Here is a 22,992-nt window from a genome sequence, read left to right on the forward strand (position 1 = left end):
GTGTGATTCCATTAGACAGAAGTCAGATCATGGTAGCCATTGGTTAATTTTTTTCTATGACTTACCACTTCACTTAGAGTAAGAGCCAAAGTTCTTATAATGGCCTGTAAGGCTGTACATTATCTGGCTCCTTATTTCACTCTACCTCATCTTCTGCTTCTCTCCACCTTATCCAGCCTGCTCTAGTCATCCAGGCTTCCTTGAGGGTCCTGGAAACACCAAGTAGGCTCCCACCTCAAGGCCTTAGCACTGGCTGTTCCCTCAGCTTGGAAGCCTTCATGAAGGCTGTAGTTCACTCCTTCAAGTCTGTGCTCACACATCATCTTTTCAGTGAGGTCTACCTTGACCACTTGATTTAAAATTTCACCTGCATGCCTCATCCCCTTAGACCCTTAATTTTTGTCTTATAACTATATTTGGTCATTTTTTTTGGACTGGCTGAGATAATTGGTAATTTATGTAAGTATAATTATTAATATACTCAGCTACTGATTTTACTGTCCACCTAATTTTGTTGTCTTCATTAATGTATCCTTATACTTAGAAGAATACTCAGCATGTAGTAAATGTTAGACAAATATTTACTGAATGAAAGGATGAATTTCCTTTACAACTTAGGACAATCCTCTTAAAATAACTAGGCTTTAAACTAGATTTTTGGAGAATTTTTGATTCTAATTGAATTAGCCATAGCTTAATATATTAGTATTTCCAGGTATGTAGCTGGGATAAGAAGGCTAAGAGTTTGATGATGGAGATTCTGGTTAGGGATATATTGGACTATAAGACTCTTGAGAGTCCCTTGGACATCAAACCAGTCAATCCTGAAGGAAATCAACCCTGAGTATTCATTGGAAGGACTGATGCTGAAGCTGAAGCTCCAATATTTTGGCCTGATGTGAAGAGTCGACTCATTGGAAAAGGCCATGATACTGGGAAAGACTGAGGGCAGGAGAAGGGAGCAACAGAAGATGAGATGGTTGGATGGCATCATCGACTCAATGGATATGAGTTTGAGCAAGCTCTGGGAGCTGGTGGTGATGGACAGGGAATCCTGGCATGCTGCAACCCATGGTGTCCCACAGAGTTGGACAGGACTGAGCAACTGACCAACAATATTGGACTAAGAAAGATCTGTCCATGTTTGAGGCTAGGTGAATCCAGGTGCTTTATTCCACTTAATCTCGCTCACAAGGACAATTTAAGCAGAACTACAGTTTCCTGTAGTTAGGGTTCCAGGAATCTGTGTCCTTGGAAGGTGGAAGAAGGTGCCTAAACCAGCTCTGCTGCTCTTTCAAAATGAGCCACTGCAATTCTCCTAGGCCTTCGCCTAGCTCCCTGCAAAGGGAGCAGAGTGTGTGGCCATTTCCGAGACTGTCCTGAGGATGTAACGAGCACCCTTCAGAGAGGAAATCCAGGACTTTTTAGAACAGCAGAAAAAGAAGCTCCTCGGAAAGCTGCTTCAAACTTTTTTTGGTTTTATTTACTTATTTTTATCGTGGTAAAACAAACAAAATTGATCATTTTAGTTACTTTTAAATGTTCGGGGTTTTGTTGTTTGTTTTTAGTTACAGAAAGTCACACAGAGTTCTAAACTAGAGTTTGGGGGATGTAGAAGAAAGAGGGAAGGCGACAGCCCGAGGACTCCTCCACCAGGAACTCTCGGAATGCGGTGCCGGCTGAGACGGCTCCGCCGATCTCCATTTTGCTGGGACCGGGCCGTCGCCGGAGCCTCCAGGGACATCGGCCGCTCCAGCCCCGCGGCTGGGTCCTCCCCGGAGGTACGGTCGCCTGGCTCCGGCCGAGGCCGGCGGCGGTGCCCCGGGGAGGAACCGTCCAGACGCCGAGTTTCCGCCCAGGATTCAGCCCCCACACCCCCCGCTTTTCCCCCACCCCGGCCCAGTTCGAAACTGGGGAGGTGACGGCCGCAGCAACCCGGGGTGTCGTCCGGCGCTTTCCTTATTTTGTCTTCCAGAGGCGGCCTCACAGTCCCCGGCTCCGCCTGCGCGCCCCCGGCAACTTGTCATCCCGAAGGTAAATAAAGGCGGCGCGGCCCCGCCGCTCCGGCGCGCGCCCGCCCCTAGCCTCCCTCCCGCCGCGGGCCCGCGCAGGCGCGCGCGGCTCCGTCCCCGCGGCCTCCCCTCCCCCACTCCGCCTCGCGCGCCGCGGGCGGGGCCCCGCGCGGGGGGCGGAGCCGGCGCGGGCTCGGCGGGGGCCAGGCCCGGGGATTAGTTGGTTTCGGAGCCGAGGAGGGAGTCCGGGCCGTGGCGAGCGCCGAGCAGACAAAGCCACGTACAGGGGGGCCCGGCCGGAGGTGGGCTCGGGGCTCGCTGGCGCCCCAGCCCGCACTGAGAGCTCTGGGGACCCGCACGCCGCCCCGCCACCCGCCACCTCTTTGCAACAGGTCCGCCGCCTTCGGGCGACCTCCCTCTGCGCTCCCCTCCCCCGCACCGCGCGACCCCCACACTCCGGGGTGCCTCCGCTTGGCTCCGGGCCGTCATCTCGCCACCAGCTTCGATGCGGTTCGGGTCCAAAATGATGCCGGTAAGCGGACGGGCGGTAGGGGCCGGGACCGGAAGTGTGCGGGGTCGCGGGCAGGGGTCTGGTGCGCGCCTTCGTGCGGGTTCTGAGCAGAGCCCGGGGACGGCGGCGGCGGGGGAGCAGAGTCCGCGTCGCGGGTCGTCCGTGCACAGCTCACCTTCCGCGAGCGGCTCCATCCTCCGGACTCCCCACCCCAAGCTCCCGCGTGCGGGATCGGGGAGACCCTCACCGAGGGTAGGGGTCCCAGCAACTGCTCCCGAGTCGGTGCGGCAGCCACTCTAAACTTTTCTTTTTCTCTCTGGCTGGGTCCTGACTTTTGTTGCAGTTCCTGAAGGTCAAGAACAAGGGAACCGGGAATCTTATTTGCTTTGTCTTAAAAACAAAAAACAACTTCAAGTTGGCGTGTAATACTCATACCGAAAAGCGTACCTTTGTTTTTAGTTGAATTTCGATCTTGATATCGGTGATGGCCAACTCACTCTTTTTATCTGGGAACTGATAAATAAAGGCAGCCTCAAAGTTTTTGATAGCAGTAAAAACGCATTTGCCTGGCTCCCACCGTTTCCACAGCTTGTTTAGCGAGCCCTCGGAGAAGGTTAGTGAGTTCTTTATAGACTCCGTAGGCTTTCGACGTGTCCACCAGGCCACACAGGTGAACAACAGGTTTGAGACATTTGAAATGTCCTTTTTCTTCAACGGTCGCAGAAGCTGGAGGGTTGAGTGGCTTATGCAGATTTCAGTAGCGTGTTTCCTCGAGGAAATTGTACTTTACACTTCTGCCACTGAAGCAGGATTATCTTGCAGTCCAGCGATGTTTTCTTATGGCTTCATTTGTGGAAACAAAGAAATGACTTTTCTTTTACTTTTATAGAGTCTGTGGAGTGAATGAGGACAAATTTTGTGTATATGCAGTCACAGATGCAGAATATACTATCTTCTGGCCCCTTAGCTTGTGTTGTGGGAGGGTTTCTTAAACTTTCACATACTGGACACATTTGATTTATTGGTTTTGATAATTCAGTTTAGATGGTTTGGGATATTTTGTCCTGCCAAGATTCAGAGAATTTGAAAGTGTTAATAGCATTATGTGTCCTTTTTTAGTTTGATACCTAGTTATGAAGTTAGGTTTGTGCTGTGAATGACCAATATTTAAAACATGGAGAAGGGTGAGGGATTTTGTCATTAAAATGTTTTATTCCTTGTATTTACATTTCCTTGCCTAAAAATAACTTTTGCAGTTTGTCTGTGATTTTTTTTTTCCCTAAAAATAGGAGCAAGATAAGTGTTAGTTGTTGCGGTATGATTTTCTTAAAGATCAGTTGTATGTTTAAGGTATTCTTTGGCCTTTATTAATGCTTATGAAAGGTTTTCTTCTTACATACCAGATCATCGCAATATATAGAAAGTTGTATAGCTCTTTAGGCTATTGCCTTTCCTAACGTCAGTAGAATCTTTTTTAAAAAAGATTTATTTGTCTTAGACTGTGCCGGGTCTTCCTTGCTGCCGGCGGACTTTGTCTAGTTGCCGGGAGCGAGGGCCACTCTTCCTTGTGGTGCATGGGCTTCTCATTGCAGTGGCTTCTCTTGTTGTGGAGCACAGGCCCTGGAGTGCTGCTTCAGTAGCTGTGGCACACGGACTTTGCTGCTCCTTGGCATGCGGGATTTTCCTGGACCAGGGATCGAACCCGTGGCCCCTGAATGGCAGGCAGATTCTTAACCATTGGGCCACCAAAGAAACCCTGTCAGTAGAATCTAACAGGACTCATGATGTGGTGGCTTGTGCAGTATTTGCTCAGCTCCTACCTTTGTGACCATAGCCTTTTTTCTTTTTAGTGCTTTGTTTCACCATCTGTAAAATGGGGATTTTAGTAGTAGTACCTAGCTTTAGGATGTTTGAGAGGCTTAGCGTTACTGTTTATGAAACAGTGCCTCCTTGCCTCTCTTGGGATAGTTGCTAGGTAAGAACTTCTCCTGAATTTGCAGTATTGGGTAGGTTAAACTGGAGATTCTTATACTTGGGACACATAAAAAATATGAAACAAAATTTCATTTATTAACCTCATGTTATATCTTTATCCTGTATATTTGGGATATTTGAAAATAAGACTGTTTTCTTAAATATATCTCTTCTCTTTAGCTTTTAATATGAATTTTTATTCCATCGTCAAGTGAGGTTTTAAATTTATTACTTTGAAAAACTCTAACCAATTTATCAAAAAAAGCACTTTGCTTAATAGGGAAAAATGGATAGTCTCAGAATGTAGACAATTACCTTGATATGCTTTCTTGTTGGGGTGAAATGTACATAACATAAAAATGACAGTTTTAACCATCTTTAATGTACAGTTCTGTGACATTAAGAATACATTTTAAAAATTGCTTTTACAGGAATGCTGGAGATAACAACTTGCTGTTTAGACTGTATTATGTTAAACTGGTGCAAATAAATTGTTTTCATGTATTTTCTCACCAAATGGTAGAGAATCAAGTAAATTTCTTTCATGTGGGACATGAAGTGATAATTGGATCCCAAACCAGAAGGGGATGATGCATTTTAGTAGGCTAACTAAAAATAAGTAGGCAAGTGCTGATAATCACAGTAGAGATAATGATAGGGTACTGCAGAAAAGGGTGTAATAATTACACTCATTTTGAGATACCTGCCATAGTTGGTATGTCTGAGTTCTGTGATATTTCCACAACTTGGTGAGGAGAAACTGATTACCCCTTCCTACTTGACACTGTATCTTTTTCTTCATTAAAGAAACGTCATTTGTAGTTTGCCAGTATGGCTGTTTAATGAGCCATTCTCCTGTTGTATTTATCACCTAAAGGGAAATCATCATTAAAAGCAACATTTCTCAGCTGTTTAAAATTATATCATATATCTTTTTTCATTACTTTTCATTTTCTGAAGCGTTGTATTCAAACAAGAATATTTTTATGAAAGAGCTTAGCTAACTCTAAAAGCATTCCCTGTTCTTTTTAGCTACAGTTTGATAAAAATTTGTTTGTACCTGCTGCTGAAAGGTAAATATAAAAAACCTGCTTACAGAACCACACACAGTGTTCCACAGTGCCATGTGGAAGGCCAGAGGACTTGAATTTGCCTGTCTCAGTGGTTGATGTCATATATGTGGCATTTCTATTCAGCTGTGATAGAAAATGAACTGTACTGTGCTGCCCACTGTGGTAGCCACCAGCCACCTGCAGCTACTGCACTTAAAATGGGACTAATGAGACCAAGGAATTGAATTTTTTAAAAAAATTTAATTTTAATTACATCTAAATAGCCACATATGCCTGGTGGCCACTGACTGTATCGACAGGGCAGTCAGTTTGATGAAGGGGCACAAAGGAGCATTTTACATTTGAATCCCATATTTGCAGCTTCACATTTACATTAATACTTTAAATGAAATTGTAATGGGTCATTTATCCCTAATGACTTGGAGAATGGGTTTTCCAATTATTTAATTTAGTGTTCGGTTTAAATGAATTTCACCACAAAACCCTAATATGAATAATATTTTGGAGAAAATAATAGCTTATTTTAAAGAGCTCAGTTGAACTAATCATGATTTATTTCTAGGTTTATGGCATTTTGTCTTTCGATGCTACAGAGGTATCATAATTACGCCTCGCTATTTCATTATGCTGTGAAGTATCATCTGATTATTAGAACTTATAATTTTGGAAGTCTGGGACCAAAAAAATGGGATATTGCAGTAGCTCCTTTAGAAGTCTGATTCTTGGTCAGTGGGATTTATGTATTTCTAAAGGCAGCTTAGTCAGCTCCCCAGCCTGAGAGCTTAACTTCTGCTGAAATACGTGTATTATTTTCATGTTTTAAAGTATTATTTGTATTATATACTGGTTTTATTTGCACATACTTTCCCAAACTGAAATTGTGTTTTTAAATGACAAACCTTTCAAGTTATAGCATCAGAACATTGTATTATTATGATTATACCATGTTCTGAAAGAATTCCTGTTTGTTGTTGAGAAGTAACATAGTCCATTAGCTTAGGTTTTATTGCAGAATAAAATTTAAGGTAGGTTCTCTATAGAACTATAATTCTCAAAAGCTGTTAAACAGATCATCTATTTAAAATAAAATGTGCAAAGTATCTCACATTTCCTGTGCTGTAGTGAAATTTGTTTCTTGTGACTTATGCTACACTAATTAAAAGCCGAAAAGTATTTAACAATTTCTGTATTTTTACCTGTTTCAAAGAAAGTGGATTTAGACTTTATAAAGAACTGTAGCACAATCATACACCTGCTTATATTTTAAAAATTAACTTAGAATTTATCTGAGAGGGACACAGAGGGCCATTTATTCATACACTGCTTCTAGGAAGAACTGTTTTCTCTCCCTCTTTACGTTCCCTGCCCCCCAGCAGCAGATGGTAAAAACAAGAAAACAAAACCTCTCTTTTCTGGAGCTTTTAAGGAACACTGTGGACCTTTATCTCTTGGTAATCTACCATAGTGTGTGAGACTTCTTAAAAAGTCTTTCTAAAGTGAACTTAACACTGAGCCATTCTTGCAGCTCACGTGAGGTCCAGCCTCTTTCTAGTTCAAATAGGGTAACAGTGTACCAATACATGTTGGTATGATTTCCATCATGTACCATAAACCTCTGAATCAACCTGAATATTCATTGGAAGGACTGATGGTGAAGCTCCAATACTTTGGCCACCTGATGTGAAGAGCCGACTCATTGGAAAAGACCCTGATGCTGGGAAAGATTGAGGGCAGGAGAAGGGGACAACAGAGGATGAGTTGGTTGGATGGCATCGTCGACTCAATGGACATGGGTTTGAGCGCACTCTGAGAGATAGTGAAGGACAGGGAAGCCTGGCATGTTGCAGTCCATGGGGTTGCGGAGTTAGACACGACTGAGCGATTAAAAAACAACAACAACACTGTAAACCCCTCACCAGCCTTTTCTATTACAAGTACTGCAAAGAACATGAAGAGTGGGATAGAAGAATTAAGGAATCCAGAGAGTTCTTTTCAGCTCATTCCACTTTTTCAAGTCAAACATTATTTAAATATTTCTCTTTTCTCACGGTACTGAAGCAGGTACTCGGAGAAGGCAATGGCACCCCACTCCAGTACTCTTGCCTGGAAAATCCCATGGACAGAGGAGCCTGGTAGGCTGCAGTCCATGGGGTCGCTACTAGTCGGACACGACTGAGCAACTTCACTTTCACTTTTCACTTTCATGCATTGGAAAAGGAAATGGCAACCCACTCCAGTGTTCTTGCCTTGAGAATCCCAGGGACGGGGAGCCTGGTGGGCTGCTGTCTATGGGGTCGCAGAGTCAGACACGACTGAAGCGACTTAGCAGCAGCAGCAGCAGCAGAAGCAGGTACTGAACAGAACATTTTCTTTTAATCAGATGTCATTGAGAAAAGCAAAAACAGATGACAGACCTTGTGAGAGGTATACTTAGGCTGGAGTGGTAGGTGTGACAGTAAAATTTTTCATCTTGTTGGGGAGAGCTGAGAAGTCTTAGTCATTAGGAGAGCCTTCAGGAGCACTGAACATTAAGGACGCAGTGATTCTTAAAACGTTCTGCATACTCTCTTATCAGAGGAAAACTCTCTTATCAAAGAAATGCAAATTATTAACATAGTTAGAGCCTGCGTAGGAAAAGCAGCTTCACAGACTCTGCGACTGTGGCCATTTTTAGCTTTTTTCTGCTTAAAATTTATCCAAACACAGATGATTCATTTGGTTAATGGAACCAGATTTTCATTGGAAGTCTTCACGGGACCAGTAAGTACTGAATTTTCTCTTTTGAAATGCGTACTTCAGTGGTTGTTCTAGAAACAGATTTATGACTTAGTACTATTTATTTAAATTTCAAACATTTCAACCAGAAATCCTTAAGACACAAGTTTAGAAAAGTAATAGAAAATCATAAGGAGTAAACTATTGTAAAATATTACTTTACTAGTGGTAGTAATAAGAAATGGTCCAGACAGTGTACTAATCTTCCATAGTAGAAAGAATAATTTCTCTGTCAGCCAGTATGGTTGAAAGCCCCATGCTTTTATTTTCCACCCAGGGTGGAGAGGGAGCTTCTGCTGGAACCCCTTGTGTGCCCAACACCTGCCCCTCTGTTGGGCTGCTCATCTCAGATAATCCCTTTTTGACCCTGTGAAGCAAGGCTTCCCCCTTCTCATGTAATAGATAAAGAATTTGAAGCCCAGAGGGTTTTAGTAATTTACCCTGGGTCACTTGGCAGAAATGAGATGCAAACCAGGTCCACTTGTGAAGAAATGTTCTAGAATGTTTCTGTATACTTATCAAGACAGTAGTCATGGTATTCTTTTGGCTAATGACAACTTCAAATACTGCGTTACAGAGCATAACTCTAATTATTTTTGACTTCGAGGAAAACAGAGTTATCTTGGCATATGTAAATCCAGACTGGGTGAGAAATTTGGTAAATGGTTCTCTTATCAAATTTTGACTGATGTGGAGCTGACCTCACCCTGTGCAAAGGAAATGGCTCAGTGACTGTTATTTTTTTTTTCTACCTTTAATGCTTCTATAGAGATCTTGGCTCTTTCACATCATCTGGGAAAGAGAAGGGGTGTAATGATTCCTTTTTTTTTCTTCTTTCTTTAAAACAAATGCCTTTTGTCTGAGGGGTATTGGATAATCTTGCTTTTGATGGTATGTTTCAACAGGATGTGAAAGTTGTGAGGTAGGAGAGTAAGGGTCAGAGTGGAATGGGTGGTTAAGAGCCACGGAGGGCAGGGAACTAGAGAGGCTGCTGTGAGGTTGCCGTCCTTGTTGTGCAGTCATTTCCAGGGCCTTGAGAGGTGAATCTGTGACTTGGAGGAATGCCCACTGCTGGCAGAATCTCCAGATAAAGGCGAAGTGACAGCATCTCCCCTTGCTGCCCCAGGGTGGTGTGTATAGTGAGGAAGAGTGATTCCATTTAATCAGATGAATTTATTGGAAATACACTGGAGACTGGTATGGAATGAAATCATATTAAATCAGTGATCTTCCTTCTTCCTCATTAACCTACTGATTGTTTCTGGATGGCCTTTTGGGGACAACATCTGTTCAATAAGTGTGTAATGAACATCCGCTATATTCCAGGCACTGTTCTAAGTGCCATGGATACAGGAAAGAAGATGACAGTTTTCAAGGAGCATACCTTTCCTGAAGCTTAGTGGGAGGCTTGGAGTGGGGAGGATATGGAAAGTAGAAACCAAACAAAAGGAGAGTTATGTAGGATTTAAACAGCATGCGACTAGGATGGCTGCTGTAGATTGGTGGTCAGGGAAGTGACATGTTGGCTGAGACCTGTGCAGATTGGTGGGAGGAGCAAAAAGCTATGACAAACCGAGACAGCATATTAACAAGCAGAGACATTACTTTGCTGACAAAGGTCCGTATAGTCAAAGCTATGATTTTTCCAGTAGTCATGTATGGATGTGAGAGTTGGACCATAATGAAGGCTGAGTGCCAAAGAATTGTTGCTTTTGAACTGTGGTACTGGAGAGGACTCTTGAGAGTCCCTTGAACTGCAGGGAGATCAAACGAGCCAATCCTAAAGGAAATCAACCCTGAGTATTCATTGGAAGGACTGATGCTGAAGCTGAAACTCCAATACTTTGGCCACCTGATGCGAACTGACTCATTGGAAAAGACCCTGGTGCTGGGAAAGATTGAGGGCAGGAGGAGAAGGGGACGACAGCGGCTGAGATGGGTGGATGGTATCATTGACTCAATGGACATGATTTTGAGCAAACCCCGAGAGATGGTGATAGGGAAGCCTGGCGTGCTGCAGTCCTTGGGGTTGCAGAGTCGGACATGACTTAGTGACTGAACAATGTATCAAGTAAGCAGAATTCCCAGGGGCTGGTGCAAAGGCCTGGAGGAAGCAAGGGGGACTATGAGGCCGGAGCTTAGTGTTTGGGAGCTAGTGACCGGAGCGGAGGTAGAGAAGTGCAGCGTGTAGTCTTTCCTGGGCTGGGGCGAAGAGTTTAGTTGGCAGGGGAAGGGATGTGACAGCCCCTGGAAAAGTTCTAAGGAGTAAAAGTGACATAAATGGAGAGATTAGAAAAGATGCCTCCATTGCTGTGTGAGAACAGATTGTCGAGGTGCCACAGCCAAAGAACTGGAAAAGGTAGGGGGAGCCTGACAGCCCTCGTGGCAGGAAGACAACGGAAAACCACCAAAGATGGATAAAGGCTTTATCATATACCGTGAGGGCCCAGCAGTTATTGTGCACTCGCGGTGAACTCAGTCCATGCAGTGTGTGACTTGATCTAGGCCTTCAGAAGCCCCAGGGATGAGAGAAGGGTTGATCTTACCCCAGGCTTTGGCATAACATCAGGACAGGGATGGGTAGGGTTACTCCACGTCCACAAGCTCCTCCTGTGAGACTCAAGAGAAACCAGACTTGTAACATCCAGAGCTTTAGAGAAAGCCTGTCGTGCGTGCACATCAGTTCCTTGCGGATGCCTTAACCCTACAAGTATTTTACAACTGTTCCTTCCACCCTGTGATCATCTACTTTGGAAGCTTCAAGTGCTTTCACCTATAAGTTCCTTCACCTTTAAAAAAAAAAAAATCAGTGGTAATCTTCATTTTATTGACAGAGATACAGAACAGCCAATGACCTAGGAAATTGAAATCAGAGCTGACTTAAATTCTAGAAAGGGTCTCTTCCTGCCAGTGTTTTTCTGAACTACAGCAATATCTAGTTGCTAACTGCTAGCTATTGATAATTTCTGACATGTAGGTTATTACTGGGCTTCCCTGGTGGCTCTGATGGTTAAGAATCTGCCTGCAGTAGGGAGACCTGGGTTCGATTCCTGGGTTGGGAAGATCCCCTGGAAGAGGGCATGGCAACCCACTCTGGTATTCTTGCCTGGAGAATCCCCATGGACAGAGGAGCCTGGTGGACTACAGTCCATGGAGTCACAGTCAGACATGACTGAGCGACTAAGCACAGCACAGGTTATTATTTTTCTTGTAATTTGTTGATCTGGAAAAGGGGACTATTTTGGATACTAATTTTATTTTAAAGTTAAATAGGATCCTTTCTTTGGTAGGTTTTGATTGCTGCTTTCGCTCGCTAAGAGACCTGGATGTTATCCTGCATTCCATCCGTTCTTCCATTTTCTTCCATGACAGTTTCATCACTATATCCTCCTATAGCCCCTGGTACTCTTCTTCTGTGTTACCCCTCTCCTGCCTGGAAGGTGTGATCTTCTCCTTATTTATCTTCTTACCTTTACTGTCCTTCACCCCGTCAGTCCATCTCCACACTGCTTCCACAGTGATCTGAGATAGCATCTATCACTTCCCCTGTCAGAATTCTTCAAGAGTGTATTACCTATAGCATACCAACATAATCTCCTTGCTAAGTCACTTCAGTCGTGTCTGACTCTGTGCGACCCCATAGTCAGCAGCCCACCAGGCTCCCCCGTCCTGGGGATCCTCCAGGCAAGAACACCGGAGTGGGTTGCCATTTCCTTCTCCAATGCATGAAAGTGAAAAGTGAAAGTGAAGTCACTCAGTCATGTCTGACTCTTAGTGACCCCATGGACAGCAGCCTACCAGACTCCTCCGTCCATGGGATTTTCCAGGCAAGAGTACTGGAGTGGGGTGCCACTGCCTTCTCCCATAATCTCCTTAGCTAGATCCAAAGTTTCCTTATCATCTGGCCCAGTGGATTTCAGCCTTTTTTTGTGTCCAGATACAGTTGTAGAATATATGGCCTCTCAGTGGGGAAGGGAAGTGGTTGAAAGACTCAAAACATGAAGCAAGTCAGCACTTCATACCCAGCACCCGCCACGGAGGGAAAGTAAGCGGTGTGTGTGCTTCGTGCCTGTCAGAAGGGCAGCCCCCTTCGCCCTGCTGAGCCGGCCTGCCTGCCTTCAGGATTGCAGAGCAGTTGGGGAAGAAGATCTGCTCACCGCCTCCTTCATGCTCCCAAGGGACGCTGTGTTAGGACTCTCTGTGGGGCCTGATGATCTGTTTCCTCTAGCTGGCAGTGAGTTGCACCTGCTTGTATATTGACGCCCATCACCTGCTCTGCGCCGTCTGACCGGGCCATGATTGTCAGTGTGAAATGAGTCGTGTATGTCCCGAGTTTCTGCAGCACAGCTGTGACTCAGGGGTTAAGAGGTGACCTGTTCCTTCTGTCTGATGTCCCACCTTCCTGTTTCAGCAGTTCCAGGGCTGCGTGATGACAGCACGCCGGGTTTCCTTGCACCCTGTGCCTTCACACGCGCCATTTTTCTGCCTGGACAGCCCTCTTCCTGCTTGTCTGACTCATCCTGCCCTTTTGGGTTCAGTAGTATTCCTTGAGAGGGGTGTTTTTTTTTTTTCCTGTTCTCACTGGACGTCATCTGAACCTCCACCAGGAAGTTCTCCTGTTGTGTCACGTTTGCGGGGCCCTGTGGCACTTTGTGCGGCTTGAGGGTGTGGCCCATCCTCTAGTCTTTGTGTTTCTAACACCGAGCACAGTGTTTGACACACAGTGGCATTTAATAAATGTTGTTCGGGTGAATGAATGTTCTTCTTTTTAATTTTCCTTGGGGAGGGCAGTGCTTGCCCATTTGAATACATGTCCATTGTTGGGAGAAGTTTCGCAGAGGTGAAATCTTTGAACATAGAGGACCACTTACGTAGCAGACTGCCAGGTAAAGGGAAAGAGCTAGAAGCGGTGCATTGGTTGTGCTCAGGCCATCATGCGTGGATCTTAAGAATACGGTGCTTACAGGGAGCTCTGCTCTAGGGAACTTTTCCCATGGGTCTGCAATGACCTATATGAAAAATGAATCTCGAAAAGAGTGGATATGTGTATATGTATAACAGATTCACTTTGCTGTACACCTGAAACTCATACAACATGGGACATCAACTATACTCCAATAAAAACTGTTTAAAAATACAATGCTTAGTGAATAAAAGCAAAAGATAGAATGAAGTCTATAATGGTGCCTTTGTGTAAAATAAGACATGCTCCTAAGACAGCAGTGCTTAGCTTAGAAGAAAGCATACCAGCCAACATGAAGCTTATACAGAAGGGTTGAGGTAGGGATGGAGAATTAACTACTCAAGTATATTTATTTAGTTCTTTTATTTTGTTGTTTGTTTATGGCAGACATTGAAAACAGAGTAGCTTCAAGTGAGTGACTTTGATAGATATTTTGGAATTTGAGATCTTGCCTAAATCGGGCTTCTGGCATAGTTGAAAAGGAGAGAAAAGATTTCTTGGGTTATCCTAAAGTAAGCAGAGTGCTTTGTTTTCTTCCCTTGAGACGTGGTCTGGCTCTGAGAAAACTCACTTTGAGTTACACCACGAGGTCACGTATAAACGCTTCTTATGCCTGATGACGTGAACACGCTGTTCACATCTGTTTCCTGTTCACATTCCTGTCGTCGGGGGAACTTTGAGTCTCTGAGCCACAGTATCGGTTCAGTTGAACAATCACACATTCAGATTTGCTGTGTGTCAGACAGATACTGAGATTGTGTTTTGTGGGAGAGGAGAAAAACTGGGAGGAAGCATTTGAGGACCAGAACTTCTGTATCAAAGGAACTTATAGACCAGTAAGACAGATAAGACCGGGATCCGGACAACTGTGGTGTGAACAGTCGTCTGAGAAGCAGAGAGAAAGCGTCCTTCTGGCTGGAGGTGCGTGTCTGTGGGAGGGACAGGGCTGGAGGCAATTTTATGGTTTTGAATTATTCCAGAAAGCTTTTCGAGATTTCTCATTTGGTGATTTGAGGCTGTGACTGTGGAGCAGATAACTTCTATGTTTTAGGTCCTTATATTTCTTATAATTGATCGAAAATTTCTTATAATTGATTGGAAATTCCTTGAAATTAAAAATATGCAAATATAAAATACCACTGTATATGAATCTGATTTTTTTTTAATTGAAGTATAGTTGATGTATAGGTAAGTTACAGGTTTAAAAGTCTGTGAAGTTTTGATTGCCACTGGGTTAACCATTAACATTTTAACAGTTAATACACACTATACAGGTTAATATGCACTGCTGTTAAGTACTGGTGAAAGAACTAATGCTGTAGTTCCTTTACCCAGAAATTTAGTTTCATGTTACATCTCTGCTTATAAGCCCCAGTGCAGTGGTTCTCAAACTTCAGTGGGATTGCTGGGCCCTACCTCAAGGTTTTCTGATTCAGGGGGTCTAGGTGGGGGCCTGAGACTTTCTGTTTCTGGCAAGTTCCCAGGCGATGCTGATACTGTTGGTCTGGGGACCATGCTTTGGGAACTACTCTAGTGATGTCCCTTATACTTGACCTCAAGGCCCTTCATCAGCTGTTTACCTGTCCGTCCGTGTTCATATGTGCCTATATTGCTGATACACTGGCCTTTTTAGTGGTCACGGCACAGACCAAGCCTGTTCCCATCTCAGGGTTGTTGCCTGGAATGTCTTCCCTGGATGTTTCAAGAGGCCAGCTTCTTCAGCCTGTGCCTCCCTCAACCATGCTTAGCCACGTTCTGCCATCAGCTGCATCTTTCTCTATCACATCACCTTTTATTGTGCTCATTTATCAGTCTCTTCTCTCTGCCCTGAAGAGTGCAGGGTTTCCCATTCACTGTGGGTAAATGAAAGATGTTGAAATCAACAAGAAGATGGGATTGAGAGGAAACCAAACCAGGAGCTCCTTTTGAATGACTGACGTTAATGAGAGAAGACTTTATGTCTCAGGGGAGGTGACTGCTCTCTGCCTCTGTAGATGAAGTGGTTATGTAATCAGACATCTAAAACCAGCTATTCTTCAGTATGTAATGAATTTTTTTCCCGCTATTAAAGTAACCACTTCATATTTACTGTGTCATTTTTCTCAGAATGGTAGTTGTCTCAGAAAATGATTGTGTACTCTAGATGATCCTGAATGAATGGCTAGGAAATACCATGTGTGGTGAACTTTTTTAACTCTTCAAATTGGTGTCATTGATTTCTAGATTCTACTCATTTGGTCTAGTGACCGAAGAAATAGTTTATGATATAAAGAAATCCTTTGAGTATGATTTTATGGTTTTTCTTTCTTTTTAACGAATCCTTTCTATTTAAAAATTTTATTTATTTAATTTTATTTAAAAAACTTTTTGGCCACACCATGCGGCATGCAGGATCTTAGTTCCCTGATGAGACCTGGACCCATGCCCCCTGCTATGAAAGCATGGAGTCTTTTTTTTTTTTTCTTTTAATTTATTTTTTTAATTGGAGGAAAATTGCTTTACAGTGTTGTGTTGGTTTTTGCCATACAGCAGCAGACATCAGCTATAATTATACATATATCACCTCCCTCTTGAGCCATCCTCCTCTCCGTGCATCCCATCCCTCTAGGTCATCACAGAGCACCAGCTTGGGCTCCCTGTGTAACAGGTTTTCGCCAGCTATCTGTTTTTCACGTGATAGTGTATATATGTTGATGCTGCTTTCTCTGTTCATCCCACTCTCTCTTTTCCCTACTGGGTCCATGAGTCCCTACTCTACATCTGTGTCTCCTCCATTCCTTCCCTGTGGATAGGTTCATCAATACCATTTTTCTAGATTCCATATATATGTGTTGATATACAATATTTGTTTTTCTTTTTCTGACTGACTTCACTCTGTATAACAGACTCCAGGTTCATCCACCTCACTAGAACTGACTCAAAGTAGTTCCTTCTATGGCTGAGTGTAATATTCCCTTGTAGATAATGTACCACATCTTCTTTATCCATTCATCTCTAGAAGGACATCTAGGTTGAGAACTGTGGAATCTTAACCACTGAACCGACAGGGAAGTCCTGGATTTCTCTTTAAATAACTCACAGGTCTGATAGAAACTGATCGGCTGATGTTTAAAGTATTCCATGAGCAAAATGCAGTACATTTAGTGAATACATGGTATACTTAGTGTAGCAGAAGGTTTAAATATCATTGATCTTTAATGGAACATTAGTAGATGTGACCCATGGTAATTGATGAAGATTTTATAAAGCAGTTTAATGGCCTCATGAGTAAGCTCTGGGCAGGAGAGAAGGCACATAATAAGCTTCTGTCAGCAGTGATCATAGCGGTAGCAAGGTTGGACTGATCATCAGGGAGGCTGGAGAGTGTCTCTGAGGGGAAGGACTCAAAGACTTAGTGTCCCCGCTGCTCCTGAGGGAGACGTCACGGAGACCTCTGTCGGGATGCCCACTGAACTACTGGGGAGAGGCAGCAGGGTCGTCCAGGCTGGGGTGGCTGGGCAGCACACCCCCTGCAGAAGGAGGCAGCCCAGCCCACCCTTGGGATGGAGCAAGTCCAAGTCAGGGAGCCAAGCAAGTTGCCCGTGTTCTTGGTTCGTGGCCCCTGGAGCAGAGTTACCACAGGAGCAGACAGCGAGGTCTCTGAGGAGCAGGAGGCTGAAAATGCTGGAAGATTGGAATGATCTGCGTCTCATTTCTGACCCCTTTCTCGGGTTGGAAGCCAGAGTTGGGCTGAATGGCTCTGTATGTTTGAGAGAAGCTTTGGTTGTTGTTGCTGTTTCTTAATCCCTTTCTATGTATCTTACTGTTAAGAAAGTGTTTTTCTTGACCAGGTTGTAGGAAGCCTAGTAGCAGCATCCTCTTCTAGAAGGTAGTCTGGGGTCTTCCTTCCCTCATTTCATTTCTGTCTCCATAGGGGAATTATTAAATACAAAAATCATCTTGACTTTTCTCTAATCTCACTACTACCATTATTATCTGGTTGTCCCTATGGTGAGTTTCCTGTGAGTTGTAAGATTGGGGAGGATTTATGTCACTCTTTTTATAGATTGTTCATTTTCCTCTAAAGGACAAACTTTTTTTCTCATATATGAATATATATATATATATTTCCCCCCCCCTTAGGTAAACCTAAGTGATTTGAGATTTTATAAATCAAAACTCTGACGCCTTTATTGCAAAGCTTAAATTCCTTTCTTTGAGAAGGAACATCCTAACTCTTAGTTATATTTTTCTTTCTGTGAAACTTCACATGGTTTTTCAGTCAAAGGAATAAGTTTAGCCTCTGACACAAAGTAAATTTCTTGTAAATGCCCTGGTCATTTTTTTTTTTTTAATTTCCTTTTGGAAAAGTCTTCCAAATTTTAATCTGAGATAATTCCTCTTTGAAATGAGTCATCTTTGTATTAATAGCATAACTTTATAGTTACAGTGCATACATGTCCTATTAAAATGGAACTCTTAAAAATAAATCTTTGATCTCTTCTTTTTTAATGAAAATTGTCTGTGACTTTGGATTTTTGGAAGGGCAAGCGTTCTTCAGACATGACTTGGGCATGAATTACTGTGGAGAGCGTGTGGGGAGGCCTGGTGCAACTTAATGTAATGGTGTTTGATCTTTCCCTGAATCTTTCTCTTCAGATAGATCACTTTAAGAATCAAATCTTAGTTACTATTTTTAGGGAAATATTTTCACATTATCACAGTTTGTATTGTGTTATGTATACTTCTAAATTGTACATTATTGTAAAACTATATTAACGTTGATATTTAAACAAATTTAAAGTGATGTCTATATCCGATCTCATGATACCAGATTTCTTTTACGTATTCTGTACAAGACGGTTCCTGTGCCTATATGTTTAATTTTTATTTTTTGGCTGTGCCATGCAGCAGGTGGGATTTTAGTTCCCTAACTCTGAGTCTTAACCCCTGGACTACCAGGGAAGTACTATATCCATATGTTTTAAATGGTTAAAATCTACAACCTAATATTACTAGTTTGTAACCTTATCTTACCATTTTCTAACACTGTACTTACAGTAGTTGGTACCTGGGTCATAGTCCTTCCAGCAACTACCCTTCCATGCTTAACTTATTGGATGTTAGTTTCCTATCTTACTGTTTATAGCTCCAACACCACAGTGAAAAATCTTCAGCTGTTCACAGGTTTTCTTCATTTCAGTTATTTCTGTAAGAGTAATTCAGGGGGTATACATAAATTTATAGGTTTTTATAACATGGTACACTTTACTTTCCAAGTGTGACTTTTAACAATTTTTAGTACCATCATTATATCTTTGAATGAATCAGTCTCATCTCTGTTGGATCTTACCTTTTAATCACAGACTAATTTAATAGTTGTAAGTGATGCCTCACTGTTTCAGTTTACATTTATCCTTCCCACTCCGTGTTTTACCTTTCGTATTGCCCTATGGTCTGTCCCTGAGAGCCTCTGCTCCTAAATATATATTAGAGTTGATGCTTACTGTTTTTTTAAAACCATGAAGTTCCTGATGTGCACGTTGGGAAGAAGTGAGCAGTTCACGTCTCTGTCAATGGGAAGGGCTGACCTGGTATCAGGGGAAAAAAAGCCATCTCTTCTGTTCCATCCAAGCTAGACTCTGAGCATTTTCAGATACCCCAGCGATTTATCGTTCTCACAACTGCAGGTTCAGCTGTAAAAGCTGTTGTGTTGTTTTGATCTGATTATTGCTGTGCTCCTGATGAAAATAACTTACGTCATAAGTTCCCAGGAACACATTTGTGAGTCAGTGAGAATAACCAAGTTTCTCACAGTAGCCTCCCAGGCGATTTGACTCCAGGAAACTCCATTCTCCTTTCTTCCTTATGGGAAAGGATCTGAGGGAGTCATCTTTGTTTTCTTGAGAATATGGTGTTTTCAGAAATCTAAAGAGTCAGGCATTTTTAGAAGCAAGGTTACTACAGATTATTATTTTTCTTTTTTATTATTTCCTTATGCATGTATGCTTGCTAAGCCATTTCAGTTGTGTCCAACTCTTTGTGACCCTGTGGACTGTAGCCGGCCAGGCTCCTCTGTCCATGGGATTCTCCAGGCAAGAATGCTGGAGTGGGTTGCCATGCCCTGCTCCAGGGGGTCTTCCCTACCCAGGGATCCAGCCCACCTCTCTACTGTCTCCTCCGTTGGTAGGCAGGTTCTTTAGCCCTGGCGCCACCTGGGAGACCCAGAATTTCTTTCTTTATGCTTGCCATTAATTTATGCCTGTTTGCTGAAACCTCAGTCTGCCTCAGATCACATTCATCTTTCTCCTTTCTGAATTTTCATTTTACTTATAGCCCCACTCATGTAATTTGGTACTGCTACTGCTACTGCTAAGTCACTTCAGTTGTGTAGAACTCCATGAGACCCCATAGACAGCAGCCCACCAGGCTCCCCCATCCCTGGGATTCTCCAGGCAAGAATGGAGTGGGTTGCCATTTCCTTCTCCAATGCATTAAAGTGAAAGTGAAGTCACTCAGTCGTGTCCGACTCTTAGCGACCCCATGGACTGCAGCCTACCAGGCTCCTCCGTCCATGGGATTTTCCAGGCAAGAGTACTGGAGTGGGGTGCCATTTTGTTCTTAATTTGGTGGTGTTTTTTTCATGAGTAAATTTTGTTTCCCTTAAGAGATTTTTGTATCTGTCACATAGCAAGCATGTAGTGGGCATTTAAAATTGTGATATAATTCACATACCATAAAATTCACCCTATAAAGTATGTAATTCAGTGGTTTTTTTTGTTTGTTTGTTTTGTTTTTAGTATGTTCACAGTGTTAACCACTGGTAATTCCAGAACATTTTCATCACCTTAGAGAAAAACATCTTCTACGGTTACACACTATTCCCTCTCTGCCCAACCCCTGGTAAACATTAATCTACTTTTAGTCTCTATGGATTTGAATATTGTGGTGGTTTTTTTTTTGCCTGACTTCTGTCACTTAGTATAGTGTTCTCAGAGTTCATCTATGTGTAGAATGCATCAGTACCTTATTCCTTTTATCGCTGAATAATATTTCATTCTAATGCAGTGGATGTTTAAGATGTATTTCGTGTGTGTGTGTGTGTGTGTGTGTGTGTGTGTATTTGCAGGCTCAGTAATTGCGGCACACGGGCTTAGTTGCCTCACAGCACATGATACCTTAGTTCCCCTGACAAGGGATCAAACCTGTGTCCCCTGCACTGAAAGGTGGATTCTTAACCACTGGACCACCAGAGAAGTTCCAAGATATATTTCTTGATTGTTAGATTTTAGTCCCTGGCTAAAGTTGAGGCAGTATGGTGACCTTAGAAAACAACATTGTCAGACAGATATTTGCCATATATATCACATAGCAAGGACCAGGTAATAAAAATGTTTGCCTTATTAATTTAATTATTGATTATTTATCAGTTTTATTATCCAAGTGATGTTTAATCATTCTAGAAAGTTTAAGAATAGATAAGTCCCCCGAAATTCATTTCATAATCCTACCACCAAACATTACTACTGTTAATTTGGTGAGGTCTTTTTTTGTTTGTTTGTACTACATGTCTGTGTACACGTATTATATTTTTCCATTTGTATAGTGAGATATGGTGAATACTGTTTTGTAACAAAACAGTACATACCTGAGACATTCTTGAAAGTTTCGCTTTTTGTGCTTTTTCCTTCTGAAACGTTTTGGTATTAGATGCTGAAAAGTTCTCTAAGATTTAGCTGTTTTACTTTTTATCATTAAAGATCATGAATTTTTGGCCAAAATAATTGTTTTCAGAAGGACTTAGTTGATAGAGTAGGTTAAAATTTTTTTCTTTAGTAAGTTTTCAACATGCTGATAAAACTGCCTCATCAAAATGAAATAAAAACAGCTTCATCTTTTGTTTTATTTTTTAGGGAATTAGATTACACTTTGAAGAGTGATCTTTTGTAGCACAGTCCACTTAGGAAACAAAAAGAAAGTACAGTATTAAGAGCCTGTGTGCCTACTTTTTCTCAGGTTAGCATGATAGGTTAGTTTAACTAACCTTTTCTTTTGACTTGACTCGCTTTTCTTTATATTTAAGAAATATGTATACTCTTTCCCAGTATGGTTTATCCCAGGAGATAAACCTGGAATATGGTTTATCTCTGTGCTGTAAGGAGGACCTTGCTCTCCATCCCTTCTAAGTGTGATACTTTGAATCTACTGACCCCGAACTCCCAGTCCATCCCTCTTCTCCCACCCAACTTAGCAACAACATCTTTTTATGTTGTAGTTGTTCCTCTTCCAAATAAAGTAAGAAGAGAAAAGATATTCATTGAGAAAATGCCTGATTTACTCCCTCTGTAAAATTTGGAACATCTATGAATTATCACACTAAAGCCTATAATTGTGGGCAGATTATGATGAAAAGATTTTAAATTATAAGTGATATATAAATGCAAGGGGACATACTTAAAGTCTGTAAATTTAAGATGGGTGAAATGAGTTTAAACTGTTTATTTCAAGTGACGCAATGCTTTTTTGTTCTAATGAAAATTTTCTAGGGGGAAACGTGGCAGTTATAGGTTTCATGGCCACCAGGAGCAGCTGGGGCTGGTGGGTGGTCCCTCTCTCCCACCCCTTCTCTGGGATGGTCAGGAGGACACCTGCCCTCGGCTGCACATCAGCTGTCACGCAGTCACAGCGCAAAGCCACCTCTTCCCAGCTGTATTGTTGTCACTGTGCTGTGGTGTCCAATTAAGAAATTGTCAAACTTGATAAACTATTTTTGTAACCTAAAAAGTAAGATAATCGCTACAGCAAAGAAAGTGAGTGAAAATGGGACTGTGCTGGTTTAGCCAAGGTGAGCATGAAGGATTTGTGAGTTCTCCAGACATGGATTGCCACTGGGCAGTGAGTACTGGCCTAGGAATAGACAGTGACTAGAGACACAGAGTCAGCAGCATCATCAGCATTCCCCCCTTGACTGAATCAGTCCGTCCGTTAAAATGCTCTGTAAAAACTCCGTGTTGAAATAAAGAAGAAACGAAGCGCCGCTTTTACTCTGTCTTCTTCCATCTGTGGCTCCATATTCTCCACCTTTCTTTTTTTTTTTTGACTGCACCATGCAGTATATGGGGTCTTAGTTCCCCAACCAGGGATCGACGTGCCCCCTACACTGAAAGTGCTGAGTTTTAACCACTGGCCTGCCAGGGAACTCCGTGTTTTCTCCATCTTTCTGTTCTGAGTCTCTGCATCCTTCCCTTGGGCTCTTGGCCTGTCTCACACAGGCCTTCGACCTCATTCCTCAGACAACACTGGTCAAGGCATCCAGCAGCCTCTGTCTTGCCCAGCCTGGAGAACTGTCCTCATTCTCATTTCTAAGATCGCTTAGCTTTATTTGACTTAGTTGAGACACTGTTTTGCATGGTCTCTGGTATTCTACACTTCTTTGTGTTTCTTTCCATTTTTTATGGATGGATCTTTTCCAATCCTTTACTGGGTCCCTGTCCTCTGTGGGACTTCTGGACGAGGGCCCCAGTCCTGTGGGCCCTTCCCTAATCTGTTCCTCCTTCCTCATAGTAAATGACACCGCTGTTTACTCTGTTGCTTAGACACCAGATCTGTGTTCATTCAATTTCTATGGTTGCATCCCACATTCTGTCCATTAGGCAAGTCTTGTTGACTCTACCTTCAAAATATAATCGCAGTCCAGCCATTTTT

At 42.8% G+C, this 22,992-nt stretch overlaps 1 protein-coding gene across 4 annotated transcripts in view; it reads left to right on the top strand.

Moving 5' to 3' along the window:
- The first annotated feature begins 2,196 nt into the window (after positions 1-2,196).
- TP53BP2 (tumor protein p53 binding protein 2) overlaps positions 2,197-22,992 on the top strand; it is a 67,082-nt gene continuing 46,286 nt past the window's right edge. For 2 of the 4 annotated variants that reach the window (XM_040263685.1, XM_040263688.1), the window contains exon 1: positions 2,197-2,544. In XM_040263685.1, the coding sequence (XP_040119619.1) occupies positions 2,518-2,544 (27 nt within the window). In that variant the 5' untranslated portion in view covers positions 2,197-2,517. Of the gene's footprint in view, positions 2,545-13,992; positions 14,230-22,992 lie in introns of those variants that run through there. The other 2 variants (XM_040263687.1, XM_040263686.1) reach the window with 2 other exon arrangements.

Source organism: Oryx dammah, unplaced genomic scaffold, assembly GCF_014754425.2.
Source record: "Oryx dammah isolate SB20612 unplaced genomic scaffold, SCBI_Odam_1.1 HiC_scaffold_21, whole genome shotgun sequence".
NCBI lineage: Eukaryota > Metazoa > Chordata > Mammalia > Artiodactyla > Bovidae > Oryx > Oryx dammah.